Source organism: Sapajus apella, unplaced genomic scaffold (genome assembly GCF_009761245.1).
Source record: "Sapajus apella isolate SASKATOON/1434 unplaced genomic scaffold, GSC_monkey_1.0 scaffold29, whole genome shotgun sequence".
Taxonomy (NCBI): Eukaryota; Metazoa; Chordata; class Mammalia; order Primates; family Cebidae; genus Sapajus; species Sapajus apella.
The window spans coordinates 15,930,863-15,956,959 of NW_022436969.1; the positions used below are offsets into that span (position 1 = coordinate 15,930,863).

Consider the following 26,097-nt stretch of genomic DNA (forward strand, 5'->3'; position numbering starts at 1 on the left):
ATCTCAAGGAAATAGAGAAACAAGACCAATTCAAACCCCAAGCTAGCAAAAGAAAGGAAATAACAAAGACCTGAGCAGAACTAAATGAAATAGAGACCAAAAAAAAAAAAAAAATCAACAAAATGAAAAGTTGGTTTCTCAAAAAGATAAAATTGATAAACCACTAGATAGACTCACCAAGAAAAGATAGAACATCCAAGTAAAAACAATCAGAAATGGGAAAAGGAAACATTTCAACTAATATGACATAAATATGAGATAGTCGGAGACTCTTATGTGCAGCTATATGCTCACAAACTAGAAAACCTAGAGGAAATGGATAAATTCCTGGAAACATACAACCTCCCTAGATTGAACCAGGAAGAAATAGACTTGTGAACAAACCAATAACAAATAGTGAGATTGAATCGATAATAAAATAATGTCTCACCCCTCCTCCAAAAGCCCAGTACCAGATGGATTCACAGATATATGTATGAATTCTATCAAACATACAATGAAGAACTAATACCAATCTTCCTGAAACTATTCTGAAAAATCAAGGAGGAGGGATTTCTCCCTAACTCATTCTATGAGGCTGCCCTGATACCAAAACCAGAAAAAAATAAACAAAAAAAATGAAAATTACAGACTAACATTCCTGATGAACATAGACACATAATCCTCAAGAAAATACTAGCAAATTACATCCAACAGCACATTAGAAGGATAATATATCATGGCCAGATCCCAGGGATGTGAAGATGCCTTAGCATATGCAAATCAATAAATGTGATACATCACATAGACAGAGTTAAAGACAAAATCCATATGATTATCTCAATAGACACAGAAAAAGCATCTGATAAAATTTAACATCAATTTATGATAAAAATCCTCAACAAATTAGGCAGAGAAATGACAAAATTTAACATAATAATGGCCATTAATGACAGCCCAACAGGCAACATCATACTGAGTGGGGAATACTTGAAAGCATTCCCTCCAAGAGGTGAAACAAAGCAAGGATGCCCCCTTTCACTACTCTTATTCACGTAGTACTGGAAGTCCTTACCAGAGCAATTAGGCAAGAGATTAAAATAAAAGGTATCACAATTGGAAAAGAGAATGCTGAATTATCCCTGTTTGCTGATGGTATGACCTTCAATCTACAAAACCCTAAAGACTCCATCAAAAACTCTTAGATTTGATGAATGAACTCAGTAAAATTTCTGTATACAAATCAAGGTACAGAATTCAGTAGTATTTTTATACAACAATAATAATGTAACAGAGGACAAAATTAATAAAGCAATCCCTCTTAAAATAACTACAAGAAAATAAGATACCTAGAAATACATTTAACCAAGGAAGTAAAAGATCTTTATAAGGAAAATTACAAAACACTGGTGAAAAAAAAATGTAGATGACACAAAGAAATGAAAAAAAAATTCCATGCTCATAGATTGGAAGAAGTAATATTGTTATAATGGCCTTACTACCCAAAGCAATTTACAGGTTCAATACAATCTCTATCAAAATACCAGTGTCATTTTTACACAATAATAAAAAAATTCTAAACTTTATATGAAACCAAAAAAAACCCAAATAGCCAGAGCAACCTAAGCAAGATGAACAAAGCTGAAGGCAACACATTACCCAACTTCAAGTTATACTACAAAGCTATAGTAACCAAAACAGCATGGTACTGTTGTTGTTGTTGTTTTAAAAAGACATACATACATGGATCAATGGAACCGAATAGAGAGCTCAGAAATAAGGCCACATATTTAGAGCCAACTAATCTTTGACAAAGTTGACAGGAGTGTACACTGGGGAAAGGACACTTTTTTCAACAAATGATGCTGGAGAAATTGGACTGCCATATGCAGAAGAATGAAACTGGACCCCATCTCTCATCATACACAAAAATCCACTCAAGATGGATTAAAGACTTAAATGTAAGATGTGAAATTGTAAAAGTACTAGAGGAAAATCTAGATAAAACTCTTCTAGACTTTAGTCTAAGCAAAAAATTTATGAGTAAGACCTCAAAAGCAAAGGCATCAACAATAAAATTAGACAAATGGAACTTAATCAAACCAAAACGTTTCTGCAAAGCAAAAGAAATAATCAACAGAGTGAACAGATAACCTGCAGCATAGGAGAAAATATTTTCAAGCTGTACATCCATCAGGAGACTAATAACCAGAATTTATAAGAAACTCAAGCAATTCAATAGAAATACCTCAAATAATACTATTTGGGTCTATAATACTATTTCTGTGCTAAGGATATGAATAAACACTTTTTGAAAGAGACAAACAAACAAATGGTCCACAAGCATATGAAAATGGTTCAACATAACTAATCACCAGAGAATGCAAATTAAAACTGCAAGGAGACCATCTTACACCAATCAGAATGGCCATTATTAAAAAGACAAAAAATGAAAGATGTCAGAGAGGATGAAGAAGAAAAGGGAACTTTTATGTGCTGTCGGTAAGAATGTATATTAGTACAAACTCTATGAAAAACAGGGTGGTGATATCTCAAAGAATTAAAAAGAGAACAACCATATGATCCAGCTATCCCACTACTGGGTATCTACACAAAAGAAAATGAATCATATATCAAAAAGACATCTACACTTGTATGTCTATTCCAGCATCACAATAGTAAAGATATGAAATCAACCTAAGTGTCTATCAGTGGAGGACTGGATAAAGAAAATGTGGTATATACATACAGCAGAATACTATTTAGCCATTTTTTCTTATTATAAAAAGTAAGCCATTTATACCATTCATTTTTCTAAAAAACACAAATGTGAGAATAAAATAAACACACCCACAACTCACTATCCCTCGCAGAACACGAAGCAGTCATGGACTGAGAGCCTGCAAATGTGCTTCCCTATATGTCTGAACTTCCTCACACATTTTAGCATTTCATGTTTTATTACCTCTTACAAAGGAAAGGAAACTACCTGGAAGCTTCATGTTCAAGAAGGTCACAACAACGTTAAAGCTATGCAGCTTGTACAATCTGGTTTGCAACTCTGAGAAACAATACCAAATAAGGACTGTCAAGTATTACTCCCCATCAACCTTTATTCTCATTGTTCTTTGAAATTATCTTTTGGACTGGTTATGTTCTTTCACTGTAGATTTTGTGTATTCCAGAGCACAAACCTTAAACTCTCCAGTTTAAAGCCCAGTCTTGGCCAAGCAAGGTGGCTCAAGCCTGTAATCCCAGCACTTTGGGAGGCAGAGGTAGGTGGATCATTTGAGGTCAGAAGCTCGAGACCAGCCTGAACAACATGGTGAAACTCTACTAAAAATTAAAAAAACAAAATAGCCAGGTGTGATGGCAGGTGCCTATAATCCCAGCTGCTTGGGAGGCTGAAGCAGGAGAATGGCATGAACCTCGGAGGTAGAGGTTGCAGTGAGCTGAGATCGTGCTATCACATTCTAGCCTGGGAGACAAGAGTGAAACGCCATCTTAAAAAAATAAGAATAAAAATAAATAAATAAAGTGCAGTCTCCATGTTCAAGTATAAAAGTGTGTTTCAAGACAACCTCAAGTTGCTGCAGTGTTTCTTTGTCTCTCTGTAGTGTCTAGTGGATGTTGCCCCCTTGGACAGGTTGATCAAATGCAGGGGACCACTCAGTCAACTTCCCACTGCCAAAACCACTCCCCATTCAAATGTGACATGGCCCAACAGTCAAGGCTGAAATCTTGAAATCAGTGAGACCTCAGTCCATTTTAATTCTAAAATTGCACTCTGTGGTGGTGAATACTGAATGTCAACTTGATTGGATGGAAGGATGCAAAGTATTGCCCCTGGGTGTATCTGTGAGGGTGTTGCCATTTGAGTCAGTGGACTGAGAAAAGCAGACCCACCCTTAATCTGGGTGGGCACAATCTGATCAGCTGCCAGTGCAGCCATAATAAAAGCAGGCAGAAGAATGGGAAAAGACTAGACTGGCTTAGCCTCCGAGCCTACATCTTTCTCCCATGCTGGAGCTTCCTGCCTTCAAACATCAGACTCCAAGTTCTTTAGGTTTGAGACTTGGACTGATTTCCTTGCTCCTCAACTTGCAGACTGTGGGACCTTACAATCCTGTGAGCTAATACTCCTTAATAAATTCTCATTTATTTATGTATCTATCCTATTAGTTCTGTCCCTCTAAAGAACCCTACCTATTACACACTCTTATGTAACTGAAGCTGCTTCTTCATCAGTAATCAAATGGAGCTTTCAAAAGCCCTCAGGGATACTCTTGGGAAGTGCTCTGGGATGGAGCTGAAGGGTCCTGGCCTTTGGACTCTAAAAGAGGAGGGCTGGTGCTGCTGCTTTATTCTGGGACTCCAGGAACTCATGAATTTCTCCTTCCATCGGTGACCTGAGGATGCAGTTTAATTTTGGATCCACTTCCTGAGAAATAACCCTGTGTACTCCAGCTTCCAGTGTCCCTGACTCAACCTCACTCTGCCTCTGACCATTTCCTTTTTTGCATCATAAGATTCCAGTCCTGCTTGTCCAGGTGTGTGGACACCAAATGCTCGGCTTTCTGCCTCAGGTTTTGCCAAACTGGCCTGGTGTCCATGGGGGCCTGGCTCTTGAACTGCTCCAGGGTAAGAGCAATGAGCTGTGGGTCACAGGGTGACAGCGAGGCGAGTTGATAGGGCTACTGTTCCTGCCTAGGTCTGGCCAGCTCCACCGCCGCAGACCTGCATGGCTGTGCCCCGGGCCACGAGGAAGATAGAATACAGCTTCTTCTCCAGGACAGAGGGTCTAGGATGTATAGAGGGGCAGAGGGGGTGGAGGAGGAGCTGGAAGAGGGATCCAAGGAGGCAGCAGCAGAGGTGATGGTGGTGGCGGCCGGCTCTGAGGTGGTGGAGGCAATTTGAACTTTTCTAAGCACATCGATTCATAATTATTTTTGTAAATAAATTCCCTTAACATGGCACGCTTTTCCCTCTATAGGGAGCTCAATACAATTTTTCTCCAATTCTAGAGGTTTTTTTTTTTTCCCTAAGTCAAGGACAACAGGCAGTCCTCAGAGATCTATCACTAGACCTTTAACCAAGGGATACAGCTTTTAAGAGATTGGATGTAACTTTCATGGAAAGAAGTGTAAAGATAATTGGATTGGAGAAAAAAATTACATTTTCTTGTAACTTCCCTGCATAGAATCGATCTTTTGATAATTCTCATTCTATTATGCCCATGGTATGAGAAGACCTTGTATGAGATTACCCCTATCCTAGGACAGCAAGAAAAAAAGAACAATTAAGAAAAAATACAAATCAGATACAGAGCAGAATATTCAGGTTTTCTACCACTAGTCCAGGAAAGGGGCTTGTCCTGATTGATTCACCAAGTAAAGAAACCACATAATAATTCTGGAATTATTGTCTAGCTCATGTTAAGGGATGCATTTGCCTAGACAGCTTTCCATTCATTTAGTGCTTGGAACTCCACAGGGCCTAAGTTGATGATACCAATATTCTGCTAGCAAAACAGAACTGGTATCATGATTCTTTTTCTCTGAAATAATATAAACAAGCACCAGAAAGATAAGCTTATTTTCTTAAGGTCACAAATCTAATTAGTTTTGAACAAATGTCAGCATCAGAGTGATTTATAATCATTTATATTATTTGAACATAAATGTCAATTTTCAGTAAAGCTTTAATTCAATGAAAATAAAAATAAATAATTTGAGACAAACCAGAATATTAAGCTACTACAAAAGAAAACCTATAGAATGGAGGGTATTTTTGTTGTGTGAGATTTTGTTTTGTTTTGTGTTTCCCTAAAACAATAGCAAATCTGACTTTGTCATTCAATTCAAATAAAGAATCTTCTGAAAGTTTGGCTGGAATTTGCAGGAAATTATATGGTTGTATGTCTGAAGAACACCAGTTTTAATTGTCCTGATGCCACAGAGTGCCTACCTTTGAAAAAGGTTGAAGTTTTCGATACCTATTTTTTCTGCAAATTACAGTTATGCCCAGTTACATGCGTGGATGATTGGGTCCAGTACTCCCCGACTATACCAAATTCCATGCATCCTCAAGTCTTGCAGTAGGCTCTGTGAAATCTGAATATACAAAGTTGGCTCTCTATATCCACAGTTTTCAAATTTCACGAATATTGTTTTTTTGATCCACATTTGCTTGAAAAAAAATCACGTACAAGTGGACTTGCTCAGTTCAAACCCATCTTTTTCAAGCATCAATTATATTTTTTTAATATTTATATGCACTGTGGTTACAAAATAGGGTTACTTTTTATTTAGACCAAGAAAATTTTACTTAATTCCAGGCCAAATGTACATGTTTGGACTTGAAAGCAGCTATACCCCAATACACATAAATATACCTGTGCATGGTGCTTGTGAGCATGCACACACATACGCATTGCTACACCAAGCAAAAAACTTATTCTTTTCCCCATTCATCTGAGTATTCTTCTCCTCTTTTTCTTCCTTTCTTTCACTTCTTTTCTTTTATGGTTGAATTTAAAATTGTTTAGGAATGCAGAAGAGGCAGAAGCTTGGTGGAGGTGGGGAAGAGATAGAGGGATTAAGAGGAGGACTGCAGGAAGATGGATGAAAAAGACAAGAGAGGGGCTGAGTGCAGTGGCTCACTTCTGTAATCCCAGAACTTTGGGAGGCTGATGCAGGCTGATCATGAGGTCAAGAGATTGAGACCATCCTGGCCAACATGGTGAAACCCCATCGCTACTAAAAAAAAAAAAAAAAAAAAAAAAAAAAAAAAAAAAAAAAAATTAGCTGGGCCTGGTGATGCACACCTGTAGTCCCAGCTACTCGGGAGGTCGGGAGATCGTGAGGTTGAGGCAAGAGAATGGCTTGAACCATAGAGGTGGAGGTTGCAGTGACCCAAGATCACGCCACTGCACTCCAGCCTGGTGACAGAGCAAGAGTCTGTCTGAAAAAAAGAAAAAAAAAAGAAAGAAAAAAACCCAAGACATGAAAAGAGTTGTTGTCTAACAACATTGGGCTCCTTTATTACCCATGTCAAGCATATTTTTTTTTTTTTTTTGAGACAGAGTCTCTGTCGCCCAGGCTAGAGTGTGGTGGCACTATCTCAGCTCACTGCAACCTCTGCCTCCCGGGTTCAAGCGATTCTTCTGCCTCAGCCTCCTGAGTAGCTAAGACTATATGTGCACACCTCCATACCTGGCTAAATTTTTGCATTTTTAGTAGAGACGGGGTTTCACCATGTTAGCCAGGCTGGTCTCAATCTCCTGACCTCGTGATCTGCCAGCCGCGGCCTCCCAAAGAGCTGGGATTACAGGCGTCAATCACCATGCCCAGCAGTCAAAAATAATTTTACGTGACTATGATCCTGGCAAAGTTTCCTCACCACAAAACACTGTATATCAGAAAGTATATCACTGGAGTAAGTAGTTTCTCAAGGTTGCTTTTAAGGTTCTGATTCTAAAACAAATCAAAGTGAAGGTCAGATTTTAGCTCCTATATTTGATCCCAATGTCATAAATGTTATCTGTAATTGGTATGTTATCACTGGTACCAATGTGTGTGGATTAAGAATTCATAGAATCAGAGGACTTTTGCTCTCCAAAGGATGTAGTCCAAAAATATCTAGGTTCATGAGGAAAGGTACTGATAAAATTGCTGGACTATCAAGCAATTTTGTCTGCTATGTTTTAAATCTCTATTCTTTAGGTTTATAAGTTGTATGGCCTGGCAATAGTCTCTGTACCACTTTTCCTTAGTACAGCAGCTAGAAAAAAAGAATGAATAAATCACAAAAGCAGCCTTTAAATAAAGCAGAGTGGTATAGAAGGAATAGAAGTTAAATGAACTGGAATTCCAGCATTGGGGCGGGCCTTCCACAAGATGTTATCTGGGGGAAGTCAGAGGAAAATGATATCAGCAAGGATTTTGGCAGGCAGATGGACTGAGTGGAAATAAAGTATCCAAAATGAGGCCAGTTTCTGCCTAGAGGACTCTTGCTGAATTCTGGCACTACACATTGTAGGCCGGGGAACCAAGGGCTTTGAAGGCAGAGTGAAATTTCTCATAACCTTATGATGCTTATGAAACAAAATTTCTTTAAAACATGAAGCCTGTCTCAAACCTATGAAGCAATTGGAACTCTCACATACTACTAGCAGGACGATAAGTTAAAACTACCTCATTAGAAACCTCCTTGGCAGGATCTACTAAAGTAAATATATATACATTATGACCCAGAAATTCTACTTCTGGGAAGTTGCCCGAGAGAAATGGCATATACCCACCCAAAGATATGTACAAGAGTATTTACAGCAGCTTTATTTGTCGTAGCCAAAATTGGTGGGAGGAAACCCTTAATAGTCAATAGTAGAATGGATAAGTAGTGGCATTTTTAAACAATAGAGCAAATAGAACAAATAGCCACTGTTTGCAATAACATGAAGGAATCTTTCAGACAAAATATTCAGGAAACAATACTCCCACCAAAAGAGTGTATACAGCATGGTTCTGTTTATATGAAGTTCACAAACAAATCTATGATTATATAGGTCAGATATTGTTTAGTTTTGGGGAGGTATCAACAGGAAATGTGCTATGGTGGAGGAAACGTTGTATATCAAACTAGTGATATTTACCTGGTTATATTCATATATAAAAATTCATTATGCTGTGCACTGAAGTAAAGCCTCAGTAAAAATACCAACCCCCTGCCCCAGAATCGTTTAATTTTATAACTAGAAAGAAGCTTAGTGACCACCTTAGCCAACTTCTGTTTCACAGATGAGGAAACAAAGGCTCAGAAAAATTAAGAAGCTTGTTACTGTCATGCAGGTAACATCCATTTAATCAACAAGTGCTTGCTCTTTTCTTAGGATACAGGTTAATCAAGAAAGACCTATACCTGCTTTCATGAAACCTACTCCTTAGCTATGGAAAGATAATTTAAATAATATAAAAATAGAGATAAAATTGCCTATTGTGATAAATTTTTTGAAGGACTGTCACAGAGTATTTTTAGCAATTATACCTGGAGTCAGAACCCAGATCACTTGACTCAAAGTAGTGAGCCCTTGACTTCAACAATATTGCGTTTTTTTGAACTCTCAAATATTACCATAAACTTTTAATTTTGTAAAACTAGAAACAAATGTTAGATCTACATATATTTATTTCTCCTGATTTTAAAGGTGAACCCTTAATTATAACACATAAGCAAAGCAGTATATAAATTTAAAGGGATGACTTTTTGCCAAAACTTGACAAAAATATCTAGTTTCAGGAGGGAAGGTGTTGATAAAATTACTGGATTTGATATTTGTCTCCTATGTTTTAAATGTCAGTTCCCTAGGTTTATAAGTTGTATGGCCTGGCAGTAGTCTCTGTACCACTTTTCCTCAGTACAGCAGCCTCCAGTACCTATTCATGTGATATTTCTGTGGATTCAGTGGTTATAAATTAGCCAGTTTGGAAAACAGAACTGAGATTAAATCACTCGCAAGCCAGCCAAGATAGCCATAATGAAATTAAAATACACAACACATATGATTTCTTAACCAGCTCACAGTCAATTACTTTGGCATTTGTTTTGAAAGACACCAGCTACTGCTCAATACCTGGTTGAGGCAGATTGTCTCTTCAGAAAGCCAGGTCCAAGTTTTCTGCAACAAGAGACAAATAATTAGTAACCCAGTTTTCCTTGATAGGAAGCACTGTAACGCCATGGTCTTAATTTTCATCCCCTTAGAAGTAGATCCTGAGACAAAAATTTGAGTGAAAGTAGCTCATTTGGCAGTTCATCCTAGGAACCACCAATGGGAAGGTAGAGAAATGAGAAAGGGGCTGCACACCTGGGACTTCATCAGGTGGCAACAACTGGGAGACCATGGGACACAGCTCAGAGTTGGCCCACCAGAGGGTGAGAAGAGCAGAGTACTTGTGCGCCATCTCCCATCCATTATTGTTGGAAGGCTTTCCTGGAGCCTTAGCTCCCTGGTACTTCTGGTCAACCCCTTGTGTAGGCTGAGCCACAGATATACCTAGAAAAGGCCCACAGGCAAAAAGTGACAGCTATTTGCAGCAAGAAGCCATCTGTGAACAGGGAAATGACATGGGCTGAAGGCATATGGATGGACGGCAACAACACTGGCTGTACGTTTAACTCAATTAGTGGAGCATTCATGCAAGAGCATCAATTCTTAGACACAAGTGTTAGGCATGTAGTGAAAGCACTGGTTAATTGATTAAGTAGAAATTAGTTAAGGAAAGAATAGTAACTTGCTTTAAAAATTGAAAAACACTATAGGAATAAGGCTATTCTTTTATTCTCTTATGACTTAGACTATGTACAACCTGTGGCCTAAGTCAAATGATTAAAGGAATTAATTTTTTGAGTTAAGAAAGTCACCCTAGGTCTTCACATGCAGCAGGAGTCCTCCTGGTCAGCTTCAGCAGAAGAATGTGCTAACAGTGGGACACATAGGATGCCAAGGGGTAATTTCAGTGGAAAAGGACACAGTAAAAATATACAGATAAAAGGCCAGGCATGGTGGCTCATGCCTGTAATCCCAGCCCTTTGGGAGGCCAAGGTGGGGGGAATCACTTGAGGTCAGGATATCAGAACCAGCCTAGCCAACATGGTAAACCCTGTCACTACTACAAAAATACAAAAAATTAGCTGGATGTGGTGGTGCCTGCCTATAGTCCCAACTACTAAGGAGGCTGATTCAGGAGAATTGCTTGAACCCGAACCCGGGAGGTGGAGATTGCAGGAAGCTGAGATCAAGACACTGCACTCCAGCCTGGGCAACACTGTCAAAAAAAAAAAAAAGATACTGATATAATATTTTATTTCTTTTAAATTTAGTGAAAGAAAGAAATACCAAGTGGAAACTAAAGAAATTGCTAAACTTTAAACAATTCTATATTATATTAGTTTCTAAAACAGTCCCCAAAGTTTAAGAAGATGGATTATAAAATCTAATAAGGGATTGGCATTTTTGGAGTTTATTAACTAAATCATTCAACTTGAGATCATATAAATCATCTTTTCTCTCTGACAGATAAGGTCATTAGCATGATGTCATTTTCCTTACCTACCTCCTGATTTTTGTTAGTTATATTTTACGCTCTCACAATATAACAATTTACATACTTCTTTTTGGCCATAATTTTCACAATTATATATTATTCACTTTAATATTTAGGTGAAGACACTGCTCTTCACTAGTCCTTTTGTTGCAGCCTTTCCATTCCTAAAGTTTTTATTTATATTCATTCTTTAGTTGGCTGAAATTCATGGTCAGGCAGATTTTTCACAGAGAGATCTTGAGTACTCGTAACGCTTAAGTTTTTTTTTTGTTTATTGGTTCTTTTAATGTTTGCTTTTATTCTTAGGTGACATTTTGGCTGGGAATAATAACCCTCCCTCACACTTTCCTTTCTTCAGTGCTCCTATATAGCTTTATCTCCCTTATGTCACAGTGTTGAATGTTGCTATGAAGTAATCTGATGCCAGCATGAAAATTTGCCTTTGTAAAAGACTTGCTCTCAGTCCAGAACTTAATTAGTTTTCTTTTATTCTGGAAGTATTGCTGTTGAGCATTTTGTATCTATTTTCCTAGAATATGATGTGGGTATTTATTTTCTTTCTTTCCTTCCCTTCCTTCCTTCCTTCCTTCCTTCCTTCCTTCCTTCCTTCCTTCCTTCCTTCCTTCTTTTCTTCCATTTTCTTAATTTCTGTAAGGCAAAGTTGCCACTTTATTTTTATTTTTATTTTTTTTTATCTTCAAGATGGGGTTTCACTCTTGTTGCCCAGGCTGGAGTGCAATGATGCTATCTTGGCTCTCTGCAACTTCTGCCCCTCTAGTTCAAGAGATTTTCCTGCCTCAGCCTCCCGAGAAGCTGGGATTTACAGGCATGCACCACCACGCCTGGCTAATTTTGTATTTTTAGTAGAGATGGGGTTTCTCCGTGTTGGTCGGGCTGGTCTCCAACTTCCAACCTCAGGTGATTCACCCGCCTCAGCCTCCCAAAGTCCTGGGATAACAAGTGTGAGCCACCGCGCCCTGTCAAAGTTGCCACTTTCATCTGAGAGGAATCTCATCTCCTGTCTCACCTGTTTCTTCCCAACAGCCATTTCCACTACCCTGTAGCCAGAAGACAAAGTACAAAGTCACTCACTTCATTTTTCTCACACCTAGCTCAAGATTTTGTGCACTTACTAATACAGTTTCTGAGGAATGGAGGAAAGATTGGTAGACTTCTCATACCCTACTGTGGTCTTTTACTTTGTTCCCTCTGAAATTTCTTATTTCTTTCCTTAGTTTTAGTTGAATGGCATTGAATTTTTTCTGTTAAATATTTTAACTGACTCTTTACTACTTTTGTTAAATTTCTTACTCAGAAATGTTTTCTCTAACGCGGTTGCATTCTTAACATCTTAACATTGATATCTCTAGAATGTACATTCTTAAAATCCCTAGAATTTGTATTCTTAAATTTTGTGTTCAGATGCTCACAGAGTTTAAGATGACTGATTTCATGTATTTTTGTGAACAATAGTGCTCACTTTCTCCATCTAGGTTATATTTATCCTCCCTTAGTCTCAGTGTGACTTTATCTGCAAAGGAGAATAAGGTTTGTATTAGTCCATTCTCACACTGCTATAAAGAACTTCCAGAGACTGGATAACTTATAAAGGAAAGAGGTTTAATTGACTCATGGTTCCTCATTGCTGGGGAGGCCTCAGGAAACCTACAGTCATGGTGGAAAGCAAAGAAGAAGTAGTCACCTTCTTCACAGGGCAGCAAGATGGAGCGAGTACAAGCAATGGAAATGCCAGACATTTATAAAACCATCAGATCTCAGGAGACTCATTCACATTCATGCGAACAGTATAGGTGAAACTGTCCCCATGACCTGATTACCTTCATCTGGTCCCACCTTGTCACGTGGGGATTATGGGGACTGAATTCAAGGTGAGATTTTTGGATGGGACACACTGAAAGATATCAAGATCTTTTCAGGCTACACCTTATTTGGAGGTTGTGGCAATGAGATAAATGAGGGAATGTACGCTAATATCTTTTGCAAACTTTCACATACTCAAGAAAGATACTATAATTTCCACTTTCCTGTCTCTACATCTGTTTTGGTATTATAGAAGCTAAATTAGTTTCATATTTTTCACAGATTTTCTTTTTTTGTTGTATTTTACTAGACTAAGCTATTACAGTGGATAAATTAAAGGTCCTTCTCTTTGCATTGTTTTATCACAGAAACCTTAAAACAGTTTTGAAAATGGCCAATAACTCATCTCCGAATGGCATAAATTCAATGACTATCTTTAAATGATAGATTCATTTCTTTGTAACCTGAAATCCCACCATTTTTTAGCTAGGAAACCTAACTAGCTAAAAAAGAAATGAAGGGAACCAGTTAATCATTTTGCATCCGTTTACAACACTGTTTGCACTGAACAGATGATTACAGCAAAGCAAAGTAACATGAAAGGATTTCTCTCTTTAGTTCCACCCTAGGGGCAGGCAACGCAAAAGATGACAGCTGAACACACAGAGATGGGAATCCTGTGTATGTAGTAAATCAGAAAAATAAAAGATACTAAGTAAACGTTCCCACTCATTTTGGAAACTAAAAGCTGTGATCTGGTTTATGATAATAAGCAAGTGGAAATCCACCTTAATCCTGTGTCAAACAAAGTTCTGTAGTCCCCTTGTAAAATCTAGTAACTTTTTCTTCATACTCAAAGATCTATAAGAGTTTATAGATCTTTAATTAATTTATTTTTATGACTGAGCTTTCCTAGAATTTTGCCAACATGGCACCCACCTATTGAGAACAGGGGTTGCTGAACTTCCTTTTGTCCTCCCAACAACTCAGCCATATCTCTTCTCCTTGCTGTTTATTTTCCATCTCAAAGAACATGGCAGCCACTTACCTTTAATTCTCGAGATCAAAAGACCACTTCTTAGCATACATCCCTTTCCATTCAAGCCTCAGGACCCACCATCCCATGGCTGTCCTCAGGCAATAACAGAGAAGGGCCCATTAAAGAAACACTTCTCCTGGTCATGGTATCTAGGGGTTTGAAAACAGCCTTGGAAATACCATGGTGCCAAATAATGGTAAGATTCATGTTCAAAATGAGCCAAACAGCAGAGTCTAGAAAACTTTGCTTAAAATATTTCAAAGCTGTATATGTTTTATTTATAAATAACATTTAGATACAGAGGTCAATAAGATGTTCCAAAAATTACCAATTTTTTAGCACAGACACATCAGAGAGGAAAAATAGCATGTTTATATTTTTCTGTCACCACGACAGCAAAAACAAGGGCTGGTTATATCCAGACATCTGAGTAGACATAGTACTAGATCACTTGCAAACTACACGCATTAGATTTATTTATTTTTTTTGTGTGTGGCACTCCTGAATAATTTCCCTGAATACCTTCATTCTCACTATGCTGTGCAATTATATCACATCAGTTACATGACTTTTGGTCAACTTAAACTCATTCTTCACTTGGCACGAATTCTGCTAAAAGAAATACTTATGAGTAAACAATCTTTAAGTTGTAAGCTCTTCTGCTTCATTCTCCATCCATGTTCCCTGTGAATTTATTCCACCTGTGCTCTTTGGGAGATAGCATAACAAAGCTGATAAGATATTTTTTTCATTCATTATCGATTATCCAAATATTTATTCTTGAAACTGTAGTGTTTTGGAATTTTAGAAGTATATTTTAATATGTCATACTTTATGCCCTAATACTTTGCTTTAAAAAGAAATCAAATGTAGATATTGATACTCTGAAACCAGAGGGTTTTTAACCACGGTCAAATTCTTTCTCTGTCCCCAAGAGTACCAATTCAATAACTTTTGTGAAGCCCAGGAAATGGGACTCTAGATATTCCAGAAATATGTGCATTCTCCTCACAGAAGTGGAGCAGGGATTGACCCTGTTGCTGCACAGATGCCTTTATTACAAATGTACACACAGATCTCTGTCACTGCATTCACAACACGGCTGCTTTACTGTGCCCACTGTATTCTCATGTATTCCTGACCTGAATGATTTTCATAATCTCAAAAAAATAATTTTAATTTGTGGATGGGAAAAGTTAGTAAGGTCCTAATGCAGATACATAGTCTGGTGGCAAAACAGCATTTGTAAGGCCTCAGAATCCCTTCCAAGGATGCTGCATTCCATGGTCAGTCCCAAGTATAAGTCTCTCAAAGATAGGCAGCTGTTAAAGAAATACACAATTCTAGCCATTCTCTATGAAGCTTCTAAGGAATTGAGTTATTGGCAACTCACACGTGTAGACTCACTTATTTTGCTTAATCTTAAGATGAGAAAAGAAATCCATATTCCCAAAAGATTTCTACACAAAGCATAAACACCAATTATTAAATTATTCAGAGAATTGAGACTAAAAGACTGAGCTATTGAAAAGCCTAAATTCCTCCCTTTCTTAAAATAACATAAATATTAATATATGCCTTGGCATGATCCCGAGGGACTCAATCTTAGAATTTGCCTTTGCTTGACTTGATCTTAGACCTGAATCCACTTTATAAAAGCCTTCAATTTCACATTCCAAGGTAACTAAAACTCCATTCCCTCACCTTTCCAGAATGCCTTTTTAATATAAAGAACTCAGTAATGAACTCAGTATTTCAGCAAAAAGACAGCTTGTTAAATTCACAGAAGGAATACATAAAAGGCAAAAGTAAATAAATGAGATATAGAATTCTTTCTTTCAAATAAAAGAACTTTAAAAATCCATTGGCCTGCAAAACTACTTTTGCAATTACAGTGTCACATTTGGCCCCACTATGTTTCAGAGGCACTGCATAAATAGAACAGAATCATCTAATGCACTTTTTCAAAACAGTGCTTTTCAGCCAGGGGCTAGTGCGAATTCATTCTACATCTAGGTGCTGATGACACTTCTGTTTACTTTATTGGCAACATTTTGGTGATGCGTCCTATACTAAGAGGAAGGCTAGAAACCGAGCACATGTCAAGAGCACATGCACCGTGTTACTTCTTTTCGTGCTTCTTGGTTAACTCCCCAACACCCAGCTGGATGTGGCTCCGGCTATCGCTGATTCTCTCCTCCCTGTGCTGACTCTCCTGGGAGACTTGCCGCACGGCTTGCAGGATTGCATTCTGCACAATCTGTTTGCTGGCATTCTGCAGCTGCACCTCTTCAGGCTCATTTCCAGGTTTCTCACCTAGCCAAAAACATGAAAAGGAGGGGAAAAGGAGAGAAATTAATTTCAGGAATGTGAGAGGGAAGGGTAGGGGAAAAAGATAGGAGGGAAGAGTGAGACTGTAAGAACACACTGGAGTGGGCTTGTTCACTATGAGAAGCCCGCTAGAGCACATACAGCTGGAGGGTTGGTTTCAGGACACCCTGTGGATACGAAAGTCCTTGATATAAAATGACCTAGTGTTTGCATATAATCTACACACATTCTCCCATAAGTCATTTAAGTCATCTGTAGTTACTTTTAATACCTAATATAATATAAATGTAATGTAAATAGTTGTTATACTGTATTTTTAAGATTGTATTATTTTTTACTGCTGTACTGCTATTTCTTTTCTTGGGTTTTTTTCCCCAATATTTTCCATCCACAGTTATCTGAATCCTAGGATCCTCAGCTTCTAGAGAGACAACTTTGGCCAATGAGGGCCTCTGGGAAAGTTTCTAGAAAAGAACAGACCCTTGCCCTTTTGCACCTTCACCGCTTCCTTCAGGAAATGCAGACATAACACCTTCAAGTACTGCGTTCATCTTCCAGTAAGCATGAAGATGAAAGCCAATATTCTAGATATGGCTGAGGAGAAAGAAGCAGCCCAGTTTTGAGGGCAACACTGAGCACCTGCACCAGCCCTGGGCCGTGTACTTCTGAGCTTTCATGTAATTAAATCCTTTCTGTTTAATCCAAAATTATTCAGGTTTTATGTTACTTGCAGCCAAATACATGCCTAGTATACATAACCTCACTGGGGCTGGAGAATAGATGATCACTGAATCCATATTGAGGTCAACTGTGCTTCTATAATAGCATCACAACTAGTGAAGCTATTAGAATCTGCCCCCTGTGATCTAGAGCAGGGCTTGGCAAACCTTTTTAACAGAACCTGCTTCCTGCAATCTAGAGCAGGGGCTGAGAAACTTTTTTTTTAAAGAGCCAGCTAGAAGAGAGTCTAAGCTCATGGGCCATATTCTGGAACAACTACTCAACTCTGCTGTTGTAGCGCGAAATCAGCAACAGATGAGTGCATATGGCTTTCTTCCAATAAAACTTTATTCACAAAAAAACAGGCCACAGGCCAGATTTGGCCCGTGGGCCAGTTTGTCAACCCCCAATCTGGAATAGTGGGAATTTTCTAATTAGAAGGCAAGGCAGTCTACCCAGCACTGATTCTTTACTTTCTTTCTTAGTTAAAAACAAAGTCTTAATTTTATTTGAGTACTTATGTAACTAGGTATAGCTAAGTTCCGTGTTGGAAGTGGAAGTTCATTTAGTAAAAATTCTGGAAAAGGGACTTAGAAGGGTAAAGTCAGATAAAGGCCTTTTGCCCTCTCCCCATCCTATTGCCTGCAATTCTGGCCTGATAGTTATTACAAGGGCCAGAGCTATTAGAACCATTAGAATAGAAACCGTTTTCAGGGATTTCAGAAGAAAAAGAAAGAGCTTGGGATCCAATGACCAAGAAGCCACCATATCAGTTCCCAGATGCTCACCTCCAGGCCTCTTTTTATGTTAGAAAAAAAATACATAGCTTGTTTAAGGCAACTGCTATTTTGTATTTTTTTTAATTGTGCAGCAGACATAATACTAACTCATTCATGGTAGAATGATCATGAATCTAACATTTGGTTAAAGTGCAATCTGGAAAACCCAAAATCCCACCTATTTATATTTATACTGGTAAACAAAATGGGCATGGTTTCTTATTCAAAATCATCTTTTTGGATATTTCCTCAACACAAATATGCTCACTACCATGAAGATGTATTTAAAATTGGAGGGAAGACATTCACTGGGTTTGATTAATTAACAACAGAATCTACACACATATGAGGAAATACGGCAAAAGATAATACTGAGTAATTCTGGAACACCAGACAGTTCTTATCTATTTAGACATATAATCATCATTTATTGAGCATTTTTATCCATCCCTTGAGGGATTTACAATTTAGTGAATGAGGCAAGATAAACCTATTCAAAAAACAATATTTTAAAAAACAGGATAAAACGATCAATCTACACCAAACTGAGCAGAGGAGTCTGGAAGCATCACTTGCAATAGACTGAAACTTTGAAGTGGCCAAGAAGAATAGAAATTTTTCTACATGAAGAGTCACGAGGGCACAGCTATGAAGAACACGTGTTTTGGATCACTTCGGAGCTTTCAAGTCATTTCTGCCACTCGCATTCATGCAATCTTGGGCAAGATACTTCACCTTTGTAAGCTTGTTTGCACATCTGTAAAATGGGCAAGTGGCATTAATTTAGGATGGTTGGTGGAGAATTAACTGACATAAAGCATATTCAGCACTCAGTGTGGTCCCTAACACATAGGAAGCATTTGTAAGTGTCCACCACCATGTGTTAGTCAGGGAATAGACTAAGCTGTTTAACAGAGAAACAAAAATAGGACAGCTCACACAGAGACATTCATTGCTCTCTCGTTTAACAGTTCAGAGGTACTCCAGTGTGTAGATAGGTCCGCTGCACAGATTCCCTACGGACTCTAACTTCCTTACATCTTACTGCTCTGACTTTCTTACAATATTGCCCTCATTTCCCTGAGTGAAGCTGGTTAACCAACATCTCATTGGATGACCCTCCTGATAAAAACTTACATCAATTTTCCCTCCAGAACTTAAGTGTCATTTCCTTCTATTACATTAGCTCTGTTACATTCCAGTGAGGCAGGTTTTGGAAAAGGTCAGTGTTCCATTTTGAGACAGAATCTGGTTAGCAATTTTTTTTCTAGAATGCACAGGCAGGGCAGCAGAGGTTGTATCGAACTGGCATCTCTCTCATCTTTCCCAGAAGACTCACTAAATATGCAAATTACGGAAGTCCCTATCAGGGCAAGACAGGACTCCAGCACCACTCCCTGAACACACTCTAATACACAGGGCTGCTGCTGGTAACCAGGGAGCAGATATTTTATCTCCCCTTCTGATTGCTTGAGACTGCAAAGACAGAATGATCATTTATCAATGACGAGCATATGGAACACAGAGAACAAGAACTAATTCTGGGCCCTTTAATAATAGAATGATAGTTTTTTCTTCCAGCTCTGGAACTACAGGAATTTTCCATAAAGGACCAGATGTTAAATCTCACTCATCTACACCAACTGCAAATAAAGCAAACCCAGGAGCCCTGCTTTGCTACCAAGCAAGCTAAAGTCACATGAGTTTCCTGCAGTGAAAAGTCACAGCCCCTGAGATTCCAGCTTGCTGCTAGCCCCACTGAGCATGCTCTTCCACTACACACCACAACCAAATCAGAAGTATTTTAGGTAGGTTTGAGATGAAGAAAGCAGGACACCTATAAGCAGGCATAGGACACTTCTAAATTATATTTGAATGGTACTGCCTATTACCGCCACCACCCTTATCAAATCAGATACAGGGAATTAAGAATCACCCCTGACTCTACCTCTAATGGCCAGCCACATTATTTCAGAATGTAGACATCTACTCTTAGAAATTATATGGAGTTCTTTATTAAAATGTCCTAGACAACAAGATGAGATAAATCAGAAAGATATTTATGGAGGACCTACATGCATGATACTATGGAAAGTAACATAGGCCACTAGGCCAATGTTTCGTTCATACATGCATTCATTCATAAAAGAATTACGGAGCATTTACTACATGACCAACACTAGGGTAGGTAATGGAGACTAAAATGTTGAGCAGAACAGTTATAGCCCCTGCCCTATGTAAGCTTACAATCTAGAAGGGTCAGATGTTAACCAGCTAATCAAATAGGTTTATAACTGGGAACTAGGACATGTGCTATGAAGGGAGCATGGGGAGCATACTGAAACCATCCCCACAGAGTTGACAGGAATTGAATGCCGGGCGCTGGACAGAGATATAGTTGTAATTAAGCATCAGTCAGGCTGCCCTCTGGCCCACTTCCTTGTTGCTGAAAGTCACTCAACACTAGATACTGCCAGTGTATCCCCATTGTTCCTATAGACAGGATAGCTGACATTACAATCATGGGGTTTTTGTTTAAGGATCACTTAAGAACTTTTACAGAATCCAAATTCTAGCAAAACAGCTGATGCCAACTCCCATAGAGGAACAGGATCAGTATGAGAATGCAACATCTTTATCCTCCTGTCCCGTGACTTCACCCTGCACTCTTGGACCAGTCAACTATCTGCACACACTTCAGTCCACTCCAAACCCTTAAAATCCATAGCCCCAAACCGGATTGGAGGTTTCCTCCCATCTCCTCACTGGCAACTCTAGGATTAAACCTGTTTCTCTGTTGCAACCCAGTGTCTCCATGTATTGACTTGACGTGTGTATCAGGAAATCAACCTGTTAGATTACAATACCACAAAGGAAACTGATGTAGTTTAGGGGTTAGAGAAAGATGCCAGACAGGGACTTAAGGATTAATGAACATTAACTGATAAAAGGAATGTGCTGGGAGCAGGAAGGGAAGAACACGCCAGGCAAAAAGATCCACCCCTGAATGGCGAATCCCTGATCTGTGTAACAAGAACAGGGCCAGAGAGGAGCTTAAGGCAGTCTGAGTGGCTGGTGCCTACCAGGAAGGGAGACAAGCAATGAGAAAGGAGTCCAGCCTGAGCAGCCCGGGTCCTGGGGAAGTATTGGGGCCTTTTTCTGAGAGTATCCTCATATCTGTGCCACTCAGCATAGCTACAGAAGTCTGAGGAGAGTTACATAATTAAGGCAAGAATATGCAAGATTTGGGGAAGGCCTCGAAACACAGACGGACTTTGGAAAGGCCAAGGGGAAAAGGAAGCAAATTTTTTCCCTGGCCTTGACGGGCAGGGCAGACAAGTGACTGACGAACAGGGTCATGGAAAGCTTTTACTTGCGGGGCTGCTGAATTATTTTAGAACATAATTTAAATGATACAGTGTCACTGGATTGTAATTCCTTAGGGAAGCCATAAAAATGGTGCCAATAAAACTTGAAAAGGAAAAGACAATTTTACTCCAGGAATCCAAATGCTTACTGAGTTATTTTGGCCAAGAAAAAGCAAAAGTAATTTTGAAGGAAAAAAAAATAACAAAGCAAGAAATAGGAAGGACCTAATTCACCAGCTATTAATACCAGTTACAAAGCCATGTCAATTAAGAAAGTGTGATAATAATACAGGGATACAAAACTTGACCAATACATTAAAGAGTGCAGAAACAACCACTCACATATATGGAACACCCGATTTACAGGAAACACGACACTGTTGTCCAGCAGGAAAAGGACAGCATTTTCCATCTTTAGGGCTGGGCCAAGTAGTTATTCACATAGAAAAATAATCAAAGTGACTACTTCGCACTACACACAAAAAATTTCCAAATGGATTTCATATCTATTTTTGAAAAGTAAAATAATTTGGAGCACAGAGGATTTTTAGAACAGTGAAACAATTCTGTATGATGGATACTAACCATAATGATGTACACGTCTTTGCACATTTGTCCTAACCCATAGAATGTACACCACCACCAAGAGTGAATGTTTATATGAACTATGGAGTTTGGGTGACTATGATGTGTAGTCACCAACTGTAGGCTCACCAACTGTATCAAATGCACCACTCTGTGAGGGACATAGAAAGGGGGAGGCTGTGCGAGTGTGGGGGAAGGGGTCATGTAAGAAATCTCTGTACCTTCTGCTTAGTTTGGCTGTGAACTTAAAACTGCTTCACAACTGTAAGCCTAGCACTTTGGGAGGCTGGGGCAGGAGGATGACTTGAGGCTGGGAGTTCGAGATCAGCCTAAGTAACATTGTGAGACCCCCCCCCATCTCTATAAAAATAAAAAAATAAATTTATAACAAAAAGCAATCCAGCTTTTAGAAAAATATCTTTGTGACCTGAGAGTGGACAAAGATTTCTTAAATGGGACACAAAAAGCACAACCATAAAGAAAAATTTGGACAAATTGGGATAGATTAAAATAAGTGGTTTTGACCAGGGAAACACACATTTGAAAAAAGACTTTTCACTAGAGGTGGAGGCACAGAGAATGCTTGTAAAAATACCGTCTTGGACTCTTTAAATATTTCCTTTTCCTGAGCACTTAGGTAACAGTCAAGATGGTATTATGAGTTCAGAGAGACTTAAAAGGCTGCTCTGACCACCACATAAATTTCTGCAAAATTCAGCAGAAATTCAGGTTTTCCTCCTTTCACTCCCAAGAGACTCAGAAATCAAACTCCTCCCAAGAGTTTCTCCCTTCCTGCAGTCAGTAGGAACTCTAGAAAAATCTATGAAATGAGAAATAAGAATGAACTCCTAAACCCCTCCAACCGACTCAACAGACCCCTTCTTGGCCAAGAGGACCCCGGAATAACCTGGGAAACTGAGTTCTGGGCTCTAATGAGATGGGAGGTGGGACATGCCTTATTCTATCTCCTCCCTCGCCAACGCCTTTAGGCTTTATTCCCTAAGGGTTAAACAGAAACCAGCCCTTTCATGAGACTCCAACCTAACGTCAACCAGTTACCTGATGCTGTCCCTTCCTTTTATGTTTCAACAAAACAACCAACCAGCATTCCTCCTGTCACCTAAGCCAGAGTTCAGTGGCACGAGCTCAGCTCACTGTAGCCTCAACCTCCCAGACTCAAGTGATTCTCCTGCCTCCGCCTCCCAACTAGCTGGAACTACAGGCTCCCACCACCATGCGCAGCTAATTTTTTGTATTTTTTGTAGACTGTGTCTTGCCACACAACGGCTGGTTTCTGTTTAAGCCTTAGGAAAGAAAGGCTAACGGGGTTGGCGAGGGAGGAGGTATAACAAGGCCTGTCTCACTTTCTATCCCATGATTGCTCAGGCTGGTCTCGAACTCCTGGGCTCAAGCAATCCATCCTCCTCAACCTCCCAAAGGGAGGCTTCCTTTGGGATAAGAGACCACCGACTATCGAGTGGTTCCCACGAGTCTATGCAGGCTGTGCAGTGAGGGTTTTGCATCTTCTGCTACACCTTTTGATGTCAGAGTGCTGAAAACTCCATCCTGGGCTCATGCTAACTCGGCTGTGTTTTGAACTCGGGAACCAGGGAGAGGTATGAATCTCAATTTTGCATGCATAGGTTTCTCTTTTCATAAATATTCATGACTCCTCCTGTAGCTTATTGAATATGGATATCTGGCCTGCTCAGCCAGAATTCCTGTTCCTTGTGCCCCTCCCTGGAAGTGTGTGTTTCCAGCCTCATCCCTGGCTACACTGCCCAGCTGGTCAGAATGGCTGCCCGGCAAGCTGCAGCCCTCTATGAGAAACAAGCCCTCCTTTCCAAATGTATGAACCGACTCATTCTTCAGCTGACAAACAGAAAGTTCAGGAAAGGCAATCCAGAGCCACCCAACCACCAGGCTGGCCTGAACTCTCAGATGTAGGAGTCTGGTATTTATACGGGACAGCAAAAGTAGACACTGTGTGATCTCATGTGCTAGAGGAAGTCACAGCACCAAGGCCCTAATAGAAGGCAAGGCAAACTTTGGAAGCCAGAGGCTCGCATACCTTCTTCCCCACTGCAGAACTTTCCATAGCCTCTGCTGTGTCCTAGTGGTGGCCTCCTGGGGACGAAGACATTGATTGGCTCTTGGTTCCTGGAGTATGTGTTCGTGTGTGTGTGTGTGTGTGTGTGTGTGTGTGTGTGTGTGAAGGGGGTGAGGGAGGAAGTGAAGGGGAGGAAAGAGAAGGGAGGAGGGAGGAAGAGAAAGAGATCATTGGAGGTAAGAAGATAGGGAATATCCTTGACTCATGAGACGAGGGCTGGTTTTATTTTCTCAAACATACTTAGAGTAACTAGCACATCCACAGCACTTTCTGACAACAAAAATGCTTACTAGGCCATTTATAGATTCGTCCTCCCAAGAGCTCTGAGGCAGCTGGAAATGGAGTCCAGAAGTTTCCTGTCCTTATTCAGATAAGAATTACTGGACCATATTAGCAGATCTCTTAAATATTTAACAAAAGATTCCGAGTTCCCAAGCAAAATGAGCCACATACTCTCCCTTCCCGGGAAGAACGGGGGAGGGAACCAATATGAGCACTATGAGTGATTTTAAAGGAATCCTCAAAAACAAACAAAAAAGCACCCCCACCCTATGCCACTGTCCTCCCTAAAATAAACAGCACGATCTTCACAGTCACCATTTTTTCTGCCAAAGAAGGAATCAAATTCCCAGATGTAACAAGCCATCACAAAGTGCAAGTCTGGAATTTAACTAAATAATGTCTCAAAAGTAATTTTTAGTCCCTGGAGGAAGTGACTATAGAGTGGGACTCTCAGGAGGCGAACCAAAGGAAGACTATCCTCTGCCATAAAGTAAAATCCTTTCTACTCTCCTTGAAAGAACAGCTCCCAAGCTTTTGAAGAAGATTCCTTTGTAATGTTGAAATATTTCCCATATCCCTTCATGACACAATGACAGGAAGAGGCTATGAATTTAGTAATGCTTTTAGATGAATTTGAATACTATTAATCACAACAGTCTCTATATCCAGTACATTTGAAAAATTGCAGGAGTGATGTGAGATAGCGTATTCCAGCTGCAGAAGCTTTGAGGGGCAGGTAAGACATAGTTGTGCTTTAAAACAGCTCCATGGCCCTCAGGGTCTTTCTTGCTCTCACACCAGGCTGGAGGTATTAGAAGGAGGAATAAAAAGCAGACAGATGTTGTAAACTAATTCCTAATGACGAATTTTCAAGGCTGTGATGGGGGTGTGGTACAGGGCATGGTGTGAAACTGGAAGCCTTCTGCCAGCTATCCTCAATTTCTGGCCTCTCCTAAATAGTCACTCAGAAACATTAATTAAATGTCCAACGTCACCAGACTTGCATATGGCAGGCTGAGTTTTCACCTTCAGGAACAATGGGATAACTAAGATTTTTCACAATTTTTAAGTATCATGAAAGATTTTAAGATGTGAAATGATTAACCAAGATGAAGTATCAATTCTATACTTTTTCAAGTGGAAAACTGGAGGCTCAGAATATTGTTTGAAGTCACACACTGGTTCAGATCTGTGTGCTCCACACTCTGGGCCAGAGTCCCTTCCATGACACCTTCTTGCTGAAGATTTGGTCTTCAGGATAAGGAAGGAAAGCAAGGAGCTTGTGTCCAGACACAAATCCAAAGATTATTTCCTTCTCTGCACAAAATGGAACATGCATAAACATATCCCCTCACTTCTGTTTGTGCTTCCATTCACTCCACTGTCTCAAACAGCAGCTGGAGTAACTTTAAAAATGTAAAACCAGTCTGTCATGCACCTGCACAAAACTCTTCCTTGGTCTCCCATTGCATTTGGAAAGAAAGTTCAAACCTCTCACCATGGACCTCAGGGCCCTGTGTGACCAGCCTCTGCCTCTCGTGCAAACTCACTCCCTCACCCCTCCTCTCATCTATCAGACGTGGACTTTCTTATGACTCTGTACTCAGTTCATCAAAGAGAAAATCTAGTCATGCATGTATGTATGACTCATTACCACTTACATAATTTTCTTAAAAAATTGTGACTTAGATGCTGGGCGCGGTGGCTCAAGCCTGTAATCCCAGCACTTTGGGAGGCCGAGGCGGGTGGATCATGAGGTCAAGAGATTGAAACCATCCTGGTCAACATGGTGAAACCCCGTCTTTACTAAAAATACAAAAGATTAGCTGGGCATGGTGGCACGTGCCTGTAATCCCAGCTACTCAGGAGGCTGAGGCAGGAGAATTGCCTGAACCCAGGAGGTGGAGGTTGCAGTGAGCCGAGATTGCGCCATTGCACTCCAGCCTGGGTAACAAGAGCAAAACTCCTTCTCAAAAAA

At 39.7% G+C, this 26,097-nt stretch overlaps 1 protein-coding gene across 1 annotated transcript in view; it reads right to left on the minus strand.

The window, feature by feature from the left end:
* Positions 1 to 14,183: 14,183 nt before the first annotated feature.
* AKAIN1 (A-kinase anchor inhibitor 1) overlaps positions 14,184 to 26,097 on the minus strand; it is a 53,016-nt gene continuing 41,102 nt past the window's right edge. Inside the window, exon 2 of the mRNA XM_032293293.1 lies at positions 14,184 to 16,260. Coding sequence (XP_032149184.1) covers positions 16,067 to 16,260 — 194 coding nt within the window. The 3' untranslated portion in view covers positions 14,184 to 16,066. The remainder of the gene's footprint in view (positions 16,261 to 26,097) is intronic.